Here is a 21,468-nt window from a genome sequence, read left to right as displayed (position 1 = left end):
TTTAACAATTTATTGAGGCTTAGGCAGTGGTCTCTAACATTACAGGAGTTGCTTAGAGAGGCAAGCGACAACCTATGTTCTCCTGGTACTCCCTTGAGTTTTACTGTAGCATTGAACCTTATGTTACATATCCCATTTAGTGGACTGTTCAGGTTTTCACAGTAGTAGTTTCTAAAGTATGTCCTCCCTTTCTCTTACTATTCTATGCCAATAAAAAAAAAACCTTTTATTTGGCTCCATTTGAACAGGTGAAGATGTCAAAACCAGAGATTATATAGTTGCTCTGCAACATCCTGTAACCACAGATATCAAGCATTCCATAAAGATGTTTGAGCTGACACTAGATGCACTCATCTCCTTCAACAAGAGAACACTTGTTCTATTCCCTAATGTGGATGCAGGTGAGTAAAGTACCTTCGTGAGAGAGGGACACATAACTGATTGTCTTTAAAGCATACATTGGTTCTTATAGTGTGCTTTTAACCCAGAACCTCCAGCTAGATGGAAGTAACTGGATGGTCTCAGCATCAGGTGTGCATCCGCTGCAGCTGGAGGACATTTCAGCTTTTCAGTGTGTAGAGGAAGGTGAAGGGAAAACGTGACATTTAGAAGCAATATTCGTGCCCCTTAAATTAACTAAAAACTACAAAAATATTTTTGCGATGGATTTTGGGATCAAACTTGGCTTACATGTCCAGCTCTGCAACTTACACTGTGGGGATAAAAAGAGAACACAACTAACTCAGAACTGGCAACCCCTTTGCATGTTTGGACTTTCAGTTTAACAACTGAACTTGAAACATTTATTCTATCTCTTGTTTTTCTGTAGGAAGCAAAGAGATGGTTCGAGTGATGAGGAAGAAGGGCATTGAACATCATCCCAATTTTCGGGCAGTAAAGCATGTCCCATTTGACCAGTTCATTCAGCTAGTTGCTCATGCTGGTTGTATGATTGGTAACAGCAGTTGTGGTGTCAGAGAGGTGGGAGCATTTGGTACACCTGTCATCAACCTGGGGACACGTCAGACAGGAAGAGAAACAGGTACATGTTTGCTTAACTACTTTAATTTCCTCTTGGTTCTGAGGTTTTCTTGTTCTACAGGATAAAGCTGAATGAATGCTGGACAGAGGCCATCTTGCAATATCAGTGCGTCATAATTTTTAACCTATTTTAAAGCTTTGCTGGCTATTCCTGTACCATGTTAGTGCTGCTTGTGTATTTTACCTAAGGTAATGAGGCTTTTACCTACAGATAAGTTTAAAATATATGTCCATTTGCAGTGGATTTCATTTAGCAGAATAGGCAACTAATTGTTTTTCTTTATAGCTAGTTTGATGTTTGACATGTATTATAATGTCATTTTCAAAAAATATGAACTTTTCACTACTTGAGGAAATAACTGTATTGTGGTATTTCAGAGATATGCAGATATGACACAAATAGCCATTTACTCCATTTTCACTTTTACATTTTAAATGTAATACTAATATTCTGTTGAAGGCTAATATTCTACTCTCTAGTGTTTTGTAATACATAACAGCATTTCATAGGCGTCACCAGTGCTTTATTGGGAGCAAGGGGAGGCACATAACTGATGAAGAGTGATGCTGAGCTGGCTAGAGTCTTTCCTGCTTAGAGAAAACAAAAATAATTATTTTTTCATTTCTAAAGCAGCTTTTGTCCTCTAATGTAATTTGAAGAGCTGACCTGTCCTATTATTTTAACTTATTTGTACTCTAATGTAATTTGAAGAGCTGACCTGTCCTATTATGTTAACTTTTGTCATCTAGGTGAAAACGTTCTTCATGTTCGTGATGCTGATACACAGGATAAGATTCTACATGCTCTACAGCTGCAGTTTGGTAAACAGTATCCATGGTAAGTACATTCATCTTGCTTCACTGGAGGCAATGTTAAAGCAGTAGAGTAAAAGACATTTAGTCCTGAGGTGGTTTGTCATGTTTGATTGGCGTACTTTTAATGCAGTAGTCTGAGGTTACAAATTATTTTTCATTTCACATCCCTCGTTCAGAATCATAGTGCAATGTCCGATACGCAGATTAGTATTTGTAAAGCAAAATGTTACTAGTAATGTTTTGATATAACCAGTAATTTAATATTTAACTTTCTAGTCAAGAGGACAAAATTCATGTGTTACTTGAGGCTAGCATGATTAAGAGAGCTTGTTCCATAGGAGCAGCATAGGGGAGAATAACCTGTCTGCCTACCTCTGACTTGTGCCTGAAGGACACACTACTTCATAGCTGGATTGACCTCAGGCATAGAGAGTCCTGAGTGCAAGCTTCCAAGGAAGCTGCAGGATTACAGCAAGATGCTTTTCGTTATTCTCTAGCCATACAGTATTCATAGAATCATAGAATGGTTTGGGTTGGAAGGGACCTCTAAAGATCATCTAGTTCTAACATGCCTGTCATGGGCAGTGACACCTCTCACTAGAGCAGGCTGATCAAAGCCCCATCCAACCTGGCCTTGAATACTTCCAGGGATGGGACATCCACAGCTTCTCTGGGGAACCTGTTCCAGTGCCTCACCACTCTCACAGTAAATAATTTCTTCCTTATGTCTAATCTAAACCTACCCTCTTCCAATTTAAAGCAATTACTGCTTGTCATACTACTAGATGCCCTTGTCAAAACTCCCTCCTCAGTTTTCTTGTAGGCCCCCTTTAGATACTGGAAGGCTACTATAAGGTCTTTCCAGAGCCTTCTCTTCTTCAGGCTGAAAAACCCCAGTTCTCTCAGCCTGTACTCACAGGAGAGATGCTTCAATTAAAAGTTTTTCACAGTGGGTTCCTCTTTTTGCATAGCAAGCAATTCTTCTAGCTGCACACAGAAAGACAGAAAGCTTTCTCTTACATCAACTCTAAGTGCTTTAACATAGACATTATTATAAACTTCCTATTTGTCTAATTAATTACAAGAATCAAAGTATATTTCTTAAGAACCTCAACAGAGTAATAAAACTGAATTCTGTAATACCAAATATCTGACACTATGTATGTTGATGTTTTGAAGTCAGACTTATATGTTGTAAATTGACATGAACGTACATTTATTATTACATAGTTGTCATCTGTATGGTAAGTACATTTTATTTGGACCTGTAGCATATATATAAACTTTCCATGATTTTAGAGCTTTATTATGTGGGTCCTTTCATTAAACTTTCCATAATTTTTTTTTGCATCATTAGCTTTCCCATTTTGTACATTCCATGTTTCATATTCCAAAATAGAGCTAATCTTCAAACTACTAACACTCTCTACCATATCCCATGACAGACTCAATGAATGTGAGCTCCAGTATTGTCATAGTAGCCATATCATAATTTTGTAGTGATACAATGTTACAGACTTTTTGTCATATAAAGAACTCTATATATTGCAGTGTTATTTTCAATTTAATTGCTTTTTTTTTTCTATTACAGCTCAAAAATATATGGAGATGGTAATGCTGTTCCAAGGATTTTGAAGTTCCTCAAGTCTATTGACCTCAAAGAGCCATTGCAAAAGAAATTCTGTTTTCCTCCTGTCAAAGATAATATCTCTCAAGATATTGACCATATTCTAGAGACACAGAGTGCTCTGGCTGTGGATCTAGGTGGAACAAATCTCCGAGTAGCAGTTGTCAGCATGAAGGTAAATATTCTGTTGTGCTTTGAGATATTCTGCAAATTCTAATGGACTTTGTAGTTTTGTTCCTACACTGGGAATACGGGCTTATGATGCAAAAGAGCTCCAAAACAAAGGAGTCCTACTGGCTTTTGCTGTTGAGGGGCAAAGTAGATTTTCCGTCATTTGTTGCACTTCTCATACAGTCTTGATACAATTTGCCTGCTCCTTTGCTCTTCTAAGGCTGCTGTTAAACTACCAAAGCATATTTGGTGGTGCATGGTCCTTGCTGCTCCGTGTCTCTGGGAAATCATATAGACCTCAAAGAACAGGACAACTTTCAGGTGTGTTGGTTCCCTGTAACGGTGACTTCAGTTCACCCTGCAGCTTTGTATATGTCGAGGTAAAAAGGGAAAGGCTCCAATAGCAGTCTTTACTTCCCCGCTGCCTTACACAGCCATCTAATGGACACACAGAACCATTCTGAGCAACAACTAGCATCTAGCAAAGTAGTTTACTGAGGGAGAGTGGTAGGTTCATGGTGGGTGGGTTCAGGATACAGAATTTTGCATCTCTTCTACCAAGAGAAGAACAGCCTGTAATAAAAAATTCTCAGTATCTCCCTGCATAGAAGCATAATCAGTAAGACAGTACCAAGCCTCAGCTGGAATAGTGCTCACTGTAATCTATCACACCACAGAGATATAGACCAATTGGAGCAGAATCAGGAGAAAAACAATTATAATTATTACAGACATGGAAAACAGAAAAAGTGAAGAAGCTAGAATTGTTTATTCTAGAGAAGAGGAAACTGACTGGGGGGGGAAAAAAAAGCCTTCAGATATATAGAAGTCTCATCCATGAAGAGAAAAATCAGATTCACTTGTACATGAACAAGTAGTAAAGTATTAAAACAGTAGAAGGGAAAATTATTTTAAAGTTTTTCTTCTTATCTAGCTTAGCTCTCAATGGAATAGATAGTCTGGAAGAGTAAGGTGTCTTCATTGCCAAAATAATAGCAACTGGTTTAAAAAGGTCTCTTAAAACCAACTGAATCATAGTTTGTTGATCTTGCATTGGAAAAGGGTGGTGCATTTGAGTTGTACAATAATCTTCTAAAATTCCTATCAGAGTTTTTTTTTGTTTTTTTTTTTAATTGTGTTGACTGTGTCCTTTGATGTATGAAAAGAGGTGTTTGATCAAACTATGACAAATACCATAATCAGAATAAGTAGAATTTGATACATACACTAGACTGAGTGAGTTTTGCATCTAAAGTGCCTGTCTTCCTGTAAAGTAACCCATTGGAAATAGGCTTGAAGTTACAGCCTTGTAAAGGCTGTATGAAGAGATCTTCAGGTTTAGGGATGCTGTGTGATTTAACGGTCTCCATGCTTAGAAGTTCCTCAACTGATTTCTCTGGTAATGGCACAGTAGGAAGCTTTCCTTTGCCTGTGTCATAGCACTAATAGGTATGCATTGCTTGCATAGCTCTGCCAGTCATAGACAATGTATTACAAAAGCTTCGCAGCTAACTTAGAAAGATGAAAGTTTATATTTGGCAAACATAACAAAACCAGAAATCTTAAAAAACAGCAAGTGAGGCTACCAAAATGGCATCAGTATCAATCTGGTTTTCAGATCACTCGCAAAGGCATCATGTAGTGGAAGAAGTAAATAAACCGATGACAATCAGCTGATTATTCAGATCAGTGAAAAAAACCCCACTAAATTTCTATTTAAACTTAGGAGCCTCAAGCTTATGAGGTAAAAATTACATGGCGATGGTGTAAAAATATTTGAAATAATTCTTATCCAGGTTGATAAATGAAATGATAGTTAGGACTAAAGAATTTTAACTTATTTAGATACCTGTCTTCCTGTTTCAGGGAAAAAAAAACCCATGAAAATCCTTACTCTGGAGCACTTTACAGATGTGAATAAAACTCATGATGAGAAGTTTTTTTCTTTTATTCTCAACAGTATTGGACAATTATTCCTACTGATACACTGCATACTTCCGGATAACTAGATCAGTTAGACATAATTACCAAGAAAGAAAAGTAAGTTTCCTGCGGAAAGATGAAAGGCTATGTAAATTGACCTGATATGGTCCAGAATTTTTGCATTAATTTAAAATGAGATGTCTGGCAGATCTTTGAGGCGTTAAAGAAAACTTTTATAAGTATATTTTTTATAAGTAAAATTGACACCACATTTTCTGCCAAAACAGCCAGGAAAAAAAAATTAATTTAAAAAAATCCTGTCCCTTTGCAGAGTGTAGATTGAGGTGGCATTTATGAAAGTTTAAATGTTAGCAAGTTGGAGTGAAAAGGATCAGAATTTAATAATAAAACTTATGCAACAGATGTAATAAGAGATAACAGGAGATAGCAAAGTTGAAGGTGCAGTTTTCTTTTCATGAAGAAAATAACCAAGTTTTCAACGTGTCCTTTTAAAAGCTGCTGTGTCTTCTGATAATGTTTGTTGCAGCCTCATCTTCCAAAGTAACTTCCTCCTATTCCCCTCCCCCTCCAAACCAAAAGTGAACAGAAAACTAAACATAATAAAAATCCCCAGACCATATTGCTCATGTGATACTGAGAGGATGGGATCTAATACTCCAACCATTAATGTCTTGAAATTTTTGAAGTTATTTTGGCAACACTGACTCAGACATGTTGCATATAGCAGTCTATATAGTATTGTAGTTTAGCCCCACTCGGGACCAGACTAGCAGTCTCCCTCTCACTCCCGCGACCCTGTGAGGGAACACAGGGAGAGATAATATAAGAAAAAGACTCAAGGTTTGAGGTAAGGAGAGGGAGAGATCCTTAAAATTACCATTACAGGCAAAACAGACTCGACTTGGGGAGAACTATTAATTTATTATTAAAACCAAAGCAGGATAATGAGAAAGAGAACAAGATAACTTCCCCCCACCCCTCCCTGTTCCTGGGCTTAACATTATCTCTACCTCCTTGCCCACAGAGCAGCAGAGGAGGGAAGAGGGAATGGGGTTTATGGTCAGATCATCACATGTTGCTTTATGCCGCTCCTTCCTCCTCGAGGGAAGAACTCCTCACATTCCTCCCCTGTGGGCTACAGTCCTTTGTGAGCTGCTCCGGCATTGGTCGTTTCTTCCACAAGCTGCAGTCCCTCTAGAACGGCTGCCTTAGCACGTACCCCCCACGGGCCACAGCCTCCTTCAGGCATCCACCTCCCCTGGTTTGGGGTCCTCCACGGGCTGCAGGTGGATCTCTGCTCCTCCGTGGGCCTCCATGGGCTGCAGGGGGACAACCTGTTTCACCGTGGTCTTCACTACAGGCTGCAGGGGAATGTCTGCAAGGAGCAATATTACTCCCCCCTCTCCTTCTTCACGGACCTTGGTGTCTGCAGCCATTCCTTTCACAATAAATTCTTCACAATTGGCAGGCAGAAGCCTCTCAGGTTCTCTTCACATCTCCTCTGCACTTTCTTGCAGCCGGCTGGGCGGAGTCAAGCCCAGATGGCAACCTGACGGGAGCCCAGAGGTGAGGGCTGCAAGGCCCACAAGGCTCATGCCTCCCCTTCTCTGCCCCTGCTTCAGCTTTTTCACATCTTTTTTTTTTTTTTCCTTCTGTTTTTCCCCTTCTTAAATATGTTATTGCAGAGGCATTATCAGGGAACATTCTGCTACCAATTGGCTTGGTCCAGCAGCAGGTCTGCCCTAGGCCCAGCCAAGTCCACTGGACAAAGAGGAACAACTTCTAGAAGCTTCTGACAGAAGCTGCCACTGTAGCCTTCCCTCACTAAATAAAATCAGAACACTTTGTTACTCCTTTATGTTTAGCTGCATTAATACACTGGTGTTCACTTAGATATTTTGTAGAGTACAATATAATAGGGAGAATAACATTGCTAAGCGGCATATTTTCTGCAATTTCCTGGCCTAATCCTGCAATATTAACATTACGTTAAGATTAGTTCCTTAGTACCCAGAGATTCACGCATGCATAATGGATGCTTTCGTTACCACTGCCTGACTCCTAGGGTTGAAAATAATAATAGAAACATATAATAGTTTCCTCCTGGACCCTCCCTTCCCCATACAACATACATCACAGTAGATGTTACTCCAGAAATATTTCAAATGACTCAGAAGTATAATTTTGTAGAAAAAAAAAGTTATTTCTGAAAGGATTGTAAATTTTGCATTGAAATTTCTAGCATTTCTCTCTGGATGACTCTCCTCCTCCTGGTAAAATAGCAGTGTCTGTGACACCATGCAAAACTTTCATGTAGTCAAATTTGAAACATTTTACTCTTCAAGCACTATGGGTTTTCTGTGCTTTTTAACAATTGTTATTGTCTAACTTTTTTTAACACTTTATAGTATCTATATTATAGATCACGGGGCGTGCTTTGAGAAGCCCGGGCTGCTAGGGGCGGATGGCGTGCACCTAACCAAGAGGGGGAAGAGTGTGCTTGGACAAAGACTTGCCAGGCTCGTCCGGAGGGCTTTAAACTAGTGTTGCTGGGGGAGGGGGAGCACAGTTCAGCCCACTGCTGTCAGCATGGCGCCAGTGCCAGCACCGAGGGTCCAGAAGCTGAGGAGGGATCACAGATAAGTGCAAATGAACCTAAACTGCGGTGCAGTAGCACCCCTGTAGCTCCAGCCAGCAAGTCGGCTTTGTTGGGGGCCCAGCTGAAGTGTCTCTATACCAATGCACGCAGCATGGGGAATAAACAGGAAGAGCTGGAGATGCTTGCACACGAGCAGGGCTACGACCTCATTGGCATCACGGAGACGTGGTGGGATGACACATACGACTGGAGCGTCAACATGGAGGGGTATAGGCTTTTTAGAAAAGACAGGAAGGGGAGATGAGGAGGGTGTGTCGCTCTCTACATCAGCAACCGGCTGGAGTGTATGGAGCTCCGCCTGGGGATGGAGGAGGAGCTGACAGAGAGCTTATGGGTCAAGATTAGAGGATGGGGACGGACAGGGGACGTCACGGTAGGGGTCTGTTACAGGTCACCTGGCCAGGAGGATAGAGCAGATGAAGTGCTCTATAGGCAGATAGGAGCAGCCTCATGGTCACAGGCCCTGGTCGTCATGGGGGACTTCAGCCACCCTGACATCTGTTGGAGAGACAACACGGCAGGGCACAGGCAGTCCAGGAGGTTCCTGGAATGCGTGGATGACAACTTCCTCCTGCAGGTGATAGAGGAGCCGACAAGGAGGGGTGCCATGCTTGACCTTGTGCTCACCAACAGGGACGGGCTGCTGGGGGATGTGAAACTAAAGGACAGCCTTGGCTGCAGCGATCACGACATGGTGGAGTTCAAGATCCACGGGGCAGCAAGGAAACTACACGGCAAGCTCTCTGCCCTAGACTTCAGGAAGGCGGACTTCGGCCTCTTCAGGGACCTGATGGGCCAAGTGCCATGGGAGGCGGCCCTGGCGGGAAGAGGGGCCCAGGAAAGTTGGTCCATATTCAAGGAGCACCTCCTCCAAGCTCAGCAGAGGTGCATCCCGATGAAAAACAAGTCAGGCAAAAAGGCCAGGAGGCCGGCGTGGATGAGCAAGGAGCTCCTGGACCAACAGAAAGTAAAGAAGGAAGCCTATAGAGGGTGGAAGTGGGGACAGGTAGCCTGGGAGGACTACAAAGAGGCTGCACGAGTGGCCAGGGATAAGGTAAGGAAGGCCAAAGCCCTGGCAGAACTGAATCTGGCCAGGGATATAAAATGTAACAGGAAGAGCTTTTATAGGTACGTAGGGGACAAAAGAAACTCCAGGGTAAATGTAGGCCCCCTCCAGAAGGGAACTGGTGTCCTGGTTACCTGGGACATGGAGAAAGCTGAGGTTCTCAATGACTTTTTTGCCTCAGTCTTCACTGACAAGAGTTCCTGTCCCACCGCCCAAGCTGTAGAAGGTGCAAGCAGGGACTGCGAGAATGAAGAACTGCCCATTGTACTTGAAGAGCAGGTTCGGGATCATCTAAGGAACCTGAAGGTGCACAAGTCCATGGGTCCTGATGAGATCCATCCGTGGGTCCTGAGGGAACTGGCAGATGAAGTTGCCAAGCCACTGGCTATCGTATTTGAGAAGTCGTGGCGGTCTGGTGAGGTCCCCGATGACTGGAAGAGAGGGAACATAACCCCAATTTTTAAAAAGGGGAATAAGGAAGACCCAGGTAACTACAGGCCGGTCAGCCTCACCTCTGTGCCTGGCAAGGTCATGGAGCAGATTCTCCTGGAAACCATGCTAAGGCACATGGAGAGCAAGGAGGTGGTTGGTGACAGCCAACATGGCTTCACCAAGGGCAGATCGTGCCTGACCAATTTGGTGGCCTTCTATGACGGGGTGACGGCATCCGTGGACAAGGGACGAGCAACTGACATCATCTACCTGGACTTGTGCAAAGCTTTTGACACTGTCCCGCACGACGTCCTTCTCTCTGAACTGGAGAGACATGGGTTTGATGGACGGACCACTCAGTGGATAAGGAGTTGGCTGGATGGCCGCACTCAGAGAGTGGTGGTCAACGGCTCAATGTCCATGTGGAGACCGGTCATGAGTGGCGTCACTCAGGGGTCCGTGCCGGGCCCGGCCCTGTTCAACATTTTTGTCGGTGACATGGACAGTGGGATAGAGTGCACCCCCAGCAAGTTCGCCGACGACACCAAGTTGTGTGGTGCCGTGGACACGCTGGAAGGGAGGGATGCCATCCAGAGGGACCTTGACAGGCTGGAGAGCTGGGCCCGTGCGAGCTTGGCCAGTTCAACCAGGCCAAGTGCAAGGTCCTGCACCTGGGTCATGGCAATCCCAGGCACAAATACAGGCTGGGCGGGGAATGGATGGAGAGTAGCCCTTAGGAGAAGGACTTGGGAGTGCTGGTGGATGAGAAGCTTAACATGAGCAGGCAATGCGCCCTTGCGGCCCAGAAGGCCAACCGCATCCTGGGCTGCATCAAGAAAAGCGTGGCCAGCAGGTTGAGGGAGGTGATTCTCCCCCTCTACTCTGCCCTGGTGAGACCCCACCTGGAGTCCCCAGCACAAGAAGGACATGGACCAGTTGGAGAAGGTCCAAAGGAGGGCCACGAAGATGATAAAAGGGCTGGAGCACCTCTCTTATGAGGACAGGCTGAGAGAGTTGGGGCTGTTCAGCCTGCAGAAGAGGAGGCTCCGGGGAGACCTGATAGCGGTCTTCCAGTACCTCAAGGGGGCCTACAAGAAAGATGGGGAGATGCTGTTTAGTAGGGCCTGTTGTGATAGGACAAGGAGTAATGGTTTTAAAATAGAGGGGGTTAGATTTAGATTAGAAATTAGGAAAAAATTTTTTACGATGCGAGTTATAGAACACTGGAACAGGTTGCCCAGAAAGGTGGTGGAGGCCCCATCTCTGGAAACGTTCAGGGCCAGGCTGGATGAGGCTCTGAGCAACCTGACCTAGTCAGGGATGTCCCTGCTCCTTGCATGGGGGTTGGACTAGATGACCTTTGAAGGTCCCTTCCAACCCTAACCATTCTATGATTCTATGTTTCTATTGAGCTTAAGAGCACTGCTGTATCATGGTTTACTCCTAACAACAGTTCCAGTAGCTCCTGTGATACTTACAATCGGTGTGTTCTTTAAAATATGTATTTTATTTCAGAAGGGGAAGTTGATTACAGAAACATAATGTAATTCCTAATCTTGCAAACTTGTCCCCCACAGTTATCAAGAATCTTGCACAGAACAGCCTGTAGGACCAAGACCTAAGGCATGCATCTGTATTTTTCTTTGAAAGGGAGAAATTATGACTCTCCATTTTCAAGTTCACGTGTAGTTTAAATTGAAGAGAAATTTCATGATCAAGTATGTTTCTATGAGGCATGTTTTGTTGTTTTTAATTTCTAGGGTGAAATAGTTAAGAAGTATACCCAGCTCAACCCTAAAACTTATGAAGACAGACTAGAATTAATTCTAAAGATGTGTGTGGAAGCTGCATCGGAGGCAGTAAATGTAAACTGCAGAATTTTGGGAGTAGGTAAGTTAAAAAATACTAACATGAAATCACTACAAATTAATTTAAAACAGCTTTCCAAAATGGATCCTGTGTATTTTAAGCTCTTAAATTATATTCTTAACACAAAAACTTTTTTAAATGTGTGAAAATGAGAAGCTGAAGTTGCCTCAGTCTGTCACAGCCATGAAAGCAATCTGCTAAGTTATATCTAAACTGTATCTAAAATGTATGGTATATAGATTTTGTGGATTTTGAAGCTCCCTGAAGTCTCAGAATTGTGAGTCAGATGCTTAAGTGTATATTGAAACAGGTCTTGAAACAAGTGCAGCTGAGTGACATTTCCTTTACTGTCTGTAAGTCTTTCAACCAGGATCAACTGTGCAGCAGAATCTTCAGTTAAACTAGGGCAGACTAAAAAGGCTAAAATGACAGATTAAATTTCAATTAAATCCTCATTTTAGCTTAGAAATGCTCTAAAAGAAAAGTAATTTGCTCCAGACCAAAACTTACTTGAATCACACATTAGGAAGAAAAGTTAATTTGAACTTCTTTTAAAAATATTTTCCAAAACAACGTTAAGTACACAAAGCCATAAGAAGAAATATCACCTTCAAATCAAATATTTCAGACTATCTGTTGGATAATACATGATAACCACACAGATTATTTTATTGTGTTCAAATGCTAGATTTTGAAAGCCTCACAGTTCCTGTAGAAAAGATGGTAAACTCTGCAGTAGTCACTATAGCAAGTATCTAAGGACAATTTACACTCGGCTACACTGACTAAAATAAAAAACCATAAACTGGTTTACAGGGGTTTATATGTGGGGAAAAACCTTTCCTTTTGTTTGTAATTTCATAAGAATTACATTTCTATTTATTCTTCAGCCTCCTTCATTCTGTGACTGATTGCTTACTGTTCATTTACTGAGTAATAAGGGGAAAAGTTGTGCTACAGAATAAGAAATTTCTTACCAGGCTATTTTTCTTAGCTGTTCTTTGCCTCCTTCACACTCATAGTTTGAATCAGAATACTATCTGAAATTGATAACACTGAAATCAGAATAGTATCTGAAATTTTTAAGGTTTTCTTTAGAGAATGACATATAATGACATCATTTTTCAGCAAAGCCACTGAGGCGAAAGGGCTCCGAAGCGGAGGATCGCGCTGGGGAACACTTCCTGAAGCGGCAAAAACCGCGGCCAAACCGCGAAGGAAAAAGCGCAGGGAGAGGCTACCCCAGCCCACTGCCGCCCCCCCAACCCCTGAGCCGGCCAAAGTGAGCCCCCTGCCCAGCAGCAGCTCCGACTCCGCGGGGCGGGGCGGGCGTGACGGCGGCCCAACCCCCCTCGCACACAGGAGCCGCCCCCAGGAGCGCGGCGAACGGAGCGGGCAAACGGGGCGTGGCGCGGCACTTTGCGCGGGCGGGGCGCAATCCCTTCTCCTTGCGCCGGGGGGTACTCGGCTGCTGGTCGCTGCCCTTCCAGGACAGGACCCAGCTATGGCTTTTACTCGCCCGAAAGCCATTGCCAGAAGGAGTGTGGCGACCCAGACGGCACTCCCACGCAAAGACGCGGCAGTCCAGGTCTCTGGCTGCAGGGAGTGCCTGAGTCTGACACTCATCCTGGAGGGCAGCGGAGACAACAGCTGTTTTTGGTGTGACCAGGTGGATGATCTGCTTAGCCTGGTGGCAGAGCTGAAGGAGGAAGTGGAAAGGCTGAGAATTATCAGGGAGTGCAAGCGGGAGATAGACTGGTGGAGCCACTCCCTGCCATTCCTGAGGCTAAGGCAGCAGGTGGAGGCTTCGCAAGAAGCAGAGGATCCCCTGTCCTCCTGGCCACCATGTGGAAGAAAGGGACCTAAGAGACAGAGGGGAATGGAGACAAATCCCTGCTTGGAGCAGCAGGCGAATCCCCTCCCAGTCTCCCTCACCTCCCCCGTTGCCCTTACACAACAGATGCGGGGCTCTGGAACTTGAGGGCCAGGCAAACGAGGATGATGGTGAAGGTCTGTCCAGGGAGTTGCCTAGGGAGAGCCAGTCAGCCCCATGCATGGTGACTGCCGCTGTTAAGAAAAAAAAAGGCAGCTAATTGCCATAGGTGATGCCCTTGTGAAGGGAACAGAGGGCCCCATATGCTGACCAGACCCCACCCACAGGGAAGTCTGCTGCCTCTTGGGGCCCAGGTCAGAGACATTACTGGGAAACTTCCTGGTCTAGTCCATCCCACTGATTATTACCCACTATTGGTTGTGCAGGTTGGCAGCAATGAGGTTGCAGAGAGAAGTCCAAGAGCTGTCAAAAGGGACTTGAGGGCACTGGGGCGATTAGTTGAAGGATTGAGTGCGCAGGCTGTGTTCTGCTCAACCCAGTCTGTGGCAAGGAAGTATACTGAGAGGAACAGGAAAACTCAACTGATTAATACGTAGCTCAGGAGCTGGTGCCATCGTTGGAATTTTGGGTTTTTTGACCATGGGGAGGTTTACGTGGCACCAGGCCTGCTGGCAGCAGATGGAGTTTGGCTGTCTCCGAGGGAGAGAAGGATTCTCGCCCATGAGCTGGCAGGGCTAACTGAGAGGGCTTTAAACTAAGCTTGAAACTCACTAGAGATGAGCCTTGGGGTGAGGTGTCAAGGCTGGGGGTGAAATTGATAGCCCAGCTCAAGTGCATTTACACCAATGCAGGCAGCATGGGCAACAAGCAGGAGGAGCTTGAAGACATTCTGCAGCAGGATAGCCATGACTTAGTTGCCATCACAGAAACGTAGTGGGATGACTGTCATGACTGGAGTGCTGCAATGGATGACTACAAGCTCTTCAGAAGGGATGGGCAAGGAAGGAGAGGCGGTGGAGTGGCTCTGTATGTCAGGGAGTGTTTTGACTGTGTAGAGTTCAACAATGGTGATGGTAAGGTTGAATGCTTATGGGTAAGGATGAGGGGGAAGGCCAATGAGGCAGATATCCTGCTGAGAGTCTGTTATAGACCACCCAACCAGGATGAAGAGGCAGATGAGGCATTCTACAAGCAGCTGGCAGAAATCTCACAATTGCTAGCCCTTGTTCTCGTGGGGGACTTCAGCTTACCAGACATGTGCTGGAAATACAACACAGCAGAGAGGAGACAGTTTAGGAGGTTCCTGGACATGTGGAGAGGAGCCAGGAGCTTCTCCAGGTGGTTCCTGGAGACTTCCTGATACAGCTCATGAGTGAGCCTACCAGGGGAGGTGCCTCGCTCGAACTGCTGTTTACTAACAGAGAAGGGCTGGTGGGATATGTGGTGGTCGGAGGCCGTCTTGGGCTCAGCGACCAAAAAATGATAGTTTTCAGTTATTGTAGAAGTAAGGAGAGAGATCAGCAAAACTGCTACCATGGACTTCCGGAGTGCAGACTTCGGCCGGTTCAGGATATTGGTTCAGAGAGTCCCTTGGGAGACAGTCCTGAAGGGCAAAGGGGTCCAGGAAGGCTGGGCATTCTTCAGGAGTGAAGTCTTAAAGGCACAAGAGCAGGCTGTCCCCACGTGCTGTACAACAAACAGGCGGGGGAGACAACTGGCCTGGTTGAAGAGGGAGCTTTTGCTAGGACTCGGGAAAAAAAAAAAGGAGAGTCCACTGCTCTTGGAAGAAGGCGCAGGCAACTCAAGAAGCGTACAGGGAGCTCGTTAGGTCATGTAGAGAGGAAATTAGAAAGGCAAAACCCCAGCTAGAACTCAATCCGGCCACGTTGTTAAGGATAACAAGAAATGTTTCTGCAAATACATCAGCAACAAGAGAACCAAAGAAAATCTCCACCCTTTATTGGATGCGAGGGGGAATATTATCACCAAGGATGAGGGAAAGGCTGAGGTATTTAATGCCTTCTTTGCCAGACCAGTTATCCCCAGAGCGTTCAGCCCTCTGAGCTGGAAGACGGGGACAGAGAGTGGAGTGAAACTCCCACAATCCAGGAGGAAGCAGTTATCGACCTGCTAAGCCACCTTAGCACACCTGGACACGCACACACCTGGACACACATAAGTCTGTGGGGCCATATAGGATCCACCCAAGGGTACTGAGGGAGCTGGTGGAGGAGCTTGCCAAGCCACTCTCCATCATCTGTCAGCAGTCCTGGTTAACACGGGAGGTTCCGGACGATGAGAGGCTTGACAGTGTGATGCCCATCTACAAGAAGGGCTGGAAGGAGAATCTGGAGAGCTGCAGCAGGCCTGTCAGCCTGTCCTTGGTTCCGGGGAAGATTATGGAGCGGTTCATCTTGAGTGTGCTCACTTGGCATGTGCAGAACAACTAGGGGTTCAGGCCTAGCCAGCATGGTTCATGAAGGGGAGGTCCTGCTTGACCAACCTAATCCCCTTCTATGACCAGGTGACCCACTTAGTGGATGATGGGAAGGAAGGCTGTGGATGTTATCTACCTGGATTTCAGTAAAGCCTTTGATACCGTCTCCCACAGCATTCTCCTAGAGAAGCTGGTGGCTCATGGCTTGGACAGGTGCACCCTGTGGTGGGTTAAAAACTGGCTGGATGGCTGAGCCCAGAGATTGTGGTGAACGGAGTTAAATCCAGTTGGTGGCCAGTCACAGGCGGTGTTGCCCAGGGCTCAGTGCCAATTCTGTTTAATATCTTTATCAATGATGTGGATGTGTGTGAGTGGTCCCTCAGTAAGTTTGCAGATGACACCAAATTGAGTGGGAGTGTCAATCTGCTTGAGGGTAGAAAGGCTCTGCAGAGGAATCCGGACAGGCTGGATTGATGGGCCGAGGTGAACTGTATGAGGTTCAACAAGGCCAAGTGCCAAGTCCTGTACTTCGATCACAACAACCCCATGCAACGCTACAGGCTTGAGGAAGAGTGGCTGGAAAGCTGCCTGGTGGAAAGGGACCTGGAGGTGCTGCTAGACAGCTGGTTGAACATGAGCCAGCAGTGTGTGCAGGTGGCCAAGAAGGCCAACAGCATTCTGGCTTGTATCAGGAACAGTGTGGCCAGCAGGAGTAAGAAAGTGATCGTGCCCCTGTATTCGGCACTGGTGAGGCCACACCTCGAATACTGTGTTCAGTTTTGGTTCCCTCACTACAGGAAGGACGTTGAGTTGCTGGAGTGCATCCAGAGAAGGGGAACTTGAGCTGGAGAAGGGTTTAGAGCACAAGTCTTAGAGGAGTGGCTGAGGGAATTGGGATTGTTTAGTCTGGACAAGAGGAGGCTGAGGGGAGACTTCATTGCTTTCTACAACTTCCTGACATGAGGTTATAGGGAGATGGATGTTGGTCTCTTCTCCCAAGTAACTAGTGAGAGGACGAGAGGAAGTGGCCTCATGTTGCGGCAGGAGAGGTTTAGATCAGATATTAGGAAAAAATTATTTACTGAAAGAGTGATCAGGCACTGGCACAGGCTGTCCACGGAAGTGGTGGAGTCACCATCCCTGGAGGTGTTCAAAGAACGTGTAGATATGGCAGTTCAGGACATGGTTTATTAGGCGTGGTGGTGTTAGGTTGATGGTTGGACTTGATGATCTTGGATCTTCGAACCTTAAGATTCTATGATTCTGTATTTCCTATGGGAATAATTAATGTATTAGATTCTAGTCATTTCATTAAGGCTAATAATCATAAGATGCAGAATTCCTTTAACTTTGGAGAAATTTTTGAAAGACTGAGCAGAAGGGCTGGACTTAATCCTGGACTTTTTAACAGTAACGCTGGCCTTCTTCCAGCTATCATAGGTAATGGTAAAAGTAATAACAATTGAAAATGAATAAGGAGAAAGAGCTACTAATAGAAAGCAATGGAAAAAAATGTTTTCCTCCTTTTAGTCCTATAAACTGCTATCAGCACTCAATTACTAGGTACTAGCATAACTTCAATTGAAGAATTCCCACTAATAAAAAAAAGGCTTGTAGAGTGATTAAAAAGTAACACTGGAAAAAAAATTGTAATTTTCAACATTTTTTTTTGTCTTGATGATCAAATAAGTTTAGATTTTAACAGCTCTGCAGTTAGTTTCAATTTTTTAGTTTTATGTTGCGTTTTTTTCACTCAAAAAAAAAGCATTTATATTAAGAAGCTTTAAGAAAATGAGGGAAAAGTAAAGACTATCAGGCCCAAAGAACACTAGCAGCTGCTACTGAATTTTATTTTTTTAGTTCTATAAAACACGAATTTTAAAACAAAGGAGACCCAGATCCATACACAAATGTTACATAGAGGTACTTGAGAGATATCTACTGCTATTAGGCAGTTTTAAAGTTATCTTTCTGGAGCTGATAGTAGACAAAAGAGGATGAAGAGATGGCTTCCACTAATTCCTGTAGCCATTTACATCAGAATGAGAGCATTTGGAAAATGTAGACATGTTTTACTAAGCTATTGCAGAGTTAGCAACTAAGTATTAAATAACATTTTATTGTAATAAACATTTGATTCTTAAAATCCTAGAGGATTGGGAGAGACATTGGGAATGTCCATTCTACTAGGTACTTGCTGTCGGGTTCTCATATGATTTGTTCTTTACAAATGAGATTTTTGGGGGTCTTACAACTTTAATGCTTGTCTTGTACCTTTTGTGCTGCTTTCTATTACGTAGTAACCCTGGGACTCTTTTTTTTCTTTTTTTTTTCTGAACATCTTTAGATAAGTGACAAAATTACATAATCTCAGTACAAGAACAGATGAAATGCTCAAACTTTGTTGTCTAGAGCTAAATGCCTCCGTAATAGAGTGGCCAGTTTTCAGAGGTACTGACAGAGTCTATCAGCTTTGGAAGCGTCTCCAGCTAGAGAAAACTGGTTTGGCTAATAGTGCCTATTATTAGCCATTGTTCCATACCGTAGACGAAACTCTGAAGACGGTCTTGATTATTCTGGAAAACAGTGTATTTTTAAATAGAAATTACTACTTAAATTCCAGTGTTTACTGATTGTAAATCTTGAGAGTTACAGCAAATTTCAGGACACTTCTACTGTTCCATCATTTCAACAATTTATTTTGTACAGTTTGCTATTGTATGTCTTTCATATACAACTAAAAAGGAACACAAGTATTAAGTGATTTACTGCAGTCTTGCCTGAAGCAGGAAGGAACATTAACTCTCTGACTAACAGTAACTATTACCCATCTAGTTTGTCTTAAGATACTGGATGCATTGTGATTAGAGCAATGGAGTCCTATGAATTACCTTTACATGTCAGACATTGCACTGCCAGGAAAATTGAGAAATTTTTACTTTCACACTCTGCTTCAAAGCCTAGTACTAGAAGCAAAAATACTTGTCATTACAAGGAGAAAAACAGATCTTTTACGTCAAGTATTACATGACTTAGTTTTGATTTTTCTGTCCTGTATTTCTGGAACTTAGGTATTTCCACAGGGGGACGGGTAAACCCCCGAGAAGGAATTGTGCTTCACTCTACAAAACTCATTCAGGAGTGGAGCTCTGTGGATCTCAGGACTCCAATATCTGATGCTCTGCATCTGCCAGTCTGGGTGGACAATGATGGAAACTGTGCTGCTCTAGCAGAGAGGAAATTTGGTCATGGAAAAGGAATAGAAAATTTTGTAACACTCATTACTGGTACAGGTGAGTATATTGTAGTTCAATGAAACTCAAAGTCAAAATACCAGCACTGTCTTTCAAGAGGCTCAGCTGATCTTAAAAGCATAAACATCACTGTTCCTGCAAAACCCTAATATGTTAGGTGCTTAAACCAAAAATCCTTTTGCCACTATTTGTTTCTTTTAGGGTACTCTTTCATTTACTCAGGCAAATGAAACCTTTTACATAGTATAAGCTTCTTGATAAAAGAAGTTCTGTTGATACAGCTGTGCAGGCAAACCACGTTTTTATTCAAAATAAGGAAAATCTGAGCAACTTTAGCTGGAATAATTTGCATTTTTCAGCTTAATTCTCTTCCTGCTGCAGAAATACAAGTCAGATGAGGATATGTATCTAGAAGATAAGCAACTGAATATGAGAGATGATGCTTATTATATTTCAAATACAAATGTGGGGTAACTTTTCTCCTTTGTTAAGTATATAATCCTTTAGAATGGTGGCAATAATAACTAGCCGATGAATCCCCACTCAGGGTTTGGGAAGGGTCAGCAGAGGATTGCAGGTTTAAATGTTCTGGCTCTTTAGCACAGAAGTTTAGCTGTCTAAATACAGCATTAAAACATCTCTGAAATGCAAAATTTTAAGGCCATGTGAAATGTTAGCTTTTGTTTTGGGTTGGTGGTTTTTTTTTTTAATTGTACAAGTTTTCATATCTTTGCAGGAATTGGAGGTGGAATCGTTCATCAACATGAATTGATCCATGGCAGTTCTTTCTGTGCTGCTGAACTTGGGCATATTGTTGTGTCTTTAGATGGACCAGAGTGTCTGTGTGGTAGCCAAGGATGCATAGAAGCATATGCCTCTGGAATAGCATTGCAGAGAGAAGCTAAGAAACTGCATGATGGTATCTATGTGCTTTATTTTTTAAAACATGATTACTAAATAGGAAGAAATTTACAAAGATGATATTACAGGCAGCCAGAGAGGATTCCTGTGTATGGCCAACCCAGGAGCTGCCACAACCTGCATAGTACAATACAGTTCTTTTTCAGTGATGGCAATACCCAGGCAAGCCACATCTGAAACCACTAGTCTCAAACTTACCATAACCCATGTAGTAGAGTTTAGTCTCTCTTTTTTTAAGCATGCTATAAGGTAGGCATTCTGTGAGACAGTGATTGTCTTTCAGCAGTAGCTTCTCAGTCTCAGATAAGTTTGAGAACATTTATATTTTCTTGTATTAACTTTTGGGGCTGACAAGACTGGTGAATTATCATACTATAAGTGTTTGAGTTTGATGTCCTGCATCTACAAGTAGTTCTCTGAATAATATAGATATGATTGCTTTGGCGAAACTTAGGATTGTACAGGTTGCTCAGGATTCAGGCTTCAGTGTGCAAGTGAAAGAGATGGAAAGATCTTAACTGCCTGTTTGTTACCATCCATTTCTTGACTTACCACATCACCATGTTTTTCTCTTGGCTTTCTCTCCTCCTCTTCAAACAGAGGATCTGCTTTTAGTAGAAGGAATGTCAATGAAGAAGGAGGAAGTTGTTAGCGCTGCACATCTCATTCAAGCAGCTAAACTTGGGAACACAAAAGCAGAAAGCATTCTCAGAACAGGTGAGAACATAGCCCAAAGCGTGGAACCCTCCCATGATTAGATTTTTGGGAATGCAGAAATGGTAATGCACTGTAACACTACAAACACAACTCTACATGCTGAGGACCTCTCCATATAAAATTACTAATGTTATGAAATGTTAAATATAAATGTTGGAGAAAATGTGAGCAGAAGGTGTATTAGAAGCCTCTGTTCCAATAAATGAGAAGATGAAAAATTTCTGCAAAGATCAGTTTAAAAAAAGTGAAGTCTCAGCATTCTCATATTGGAAAATTTGGGGAGATTTTATTGTAGGCAAGTGAATGGCTAGTCTGAGCTAGCAAAGGCAATTTACATTTTACTTGACATGGGATATTTTACTGTTTTACTAGCTTTAAAGACAGTCCTCTTCCTTATACATAGCTGATATCACTAAGACGGTATAATAATGCTTTCCTATTTTCTCCTGGCTTACAAGAGTGGTAATGCATTGCTTTGTCTTTCACATCCATATAATTGGATAATGCATTATTGTGCAATAAAATTGCCTTTTTTTCTTTTACTTTTGAAACAAAAATTAATGGCAAACTCATGTTATCTCATAATATAAACCCAGAACTGCCGTATGGAACAGAACACTTTACTGACAGTGTCATTTGCTGCTAACAAACAGATCTGTTTCAACAGCTAATGCTTGGAC

The 21,468-nt window shown here is 43.3% G+C and overlaps 1 protein-coding gene across 4 annotated transcripts in view; it reads left to right on the top strand.

Annotated features, from left to right (window-relative positions):
• Positions 1-21,468, top strand: part of GNE (glucosamine (UDP-N-acetyl)-2-epimerase/N-acetylmannosamine kinase) — a 69,367-nt gene that overhangs the window by 25,118 nt on the left and 22,781 nt on the right. For all 4 annotated transcript variants that reach the window (XM_086771090.1, XM_086771089.1, XM_086771088.1 and 1 more), the window contains exons 4-11: positions 249-401; positions 830-1,042; positions 1,792-1,879; positions 3,449-3,659; positions 11,517-11,646; positions 18,968-19,189; positions 19,887-20,069; positions 20,672-20,788. In XM_086771090.1, coding sequence (XP_086627216.1) covers positions 249-401; positions 830-1,042; positions 1,792-1,879; positions 3,449-3,659; positions 11,517-11,646; positions 18,968-19,189; positions 19,887-20,069; positions 20,672-20,788 — 1,317 coding nt within the window. The remainder of the gene's footprint in view (positions 1-248; positions 402-829; positions 1,043-1,791; positions 1,880-3,448; positions 3,660-11,516; positions 11,647-18,967; positions 19,190-19,886; positions 20,070-20,671; positions 20,789-21,468) is intronic.

The sequence above is a fragment of the Chlamydotis macqueenii genome, chromosome Z (assembly GCF_036417535.1).
Source record: "Chlamydotis macqueenii isolate bChlMac1 chromosome Z, bChlMac1.mat, whole genome shotgun sequence".
In the NCBI taxonomy this organism is placed as follows: domain Eukaryota; kingdom Metazoa; phylum Chordata; class Aves; order Otidiformes; family Otididae; genus Chlamydotis; species Chlamydotis macqueenii.
This window is presented reverse-complemented; position numbering and strand designations above follow the sequence as displayed.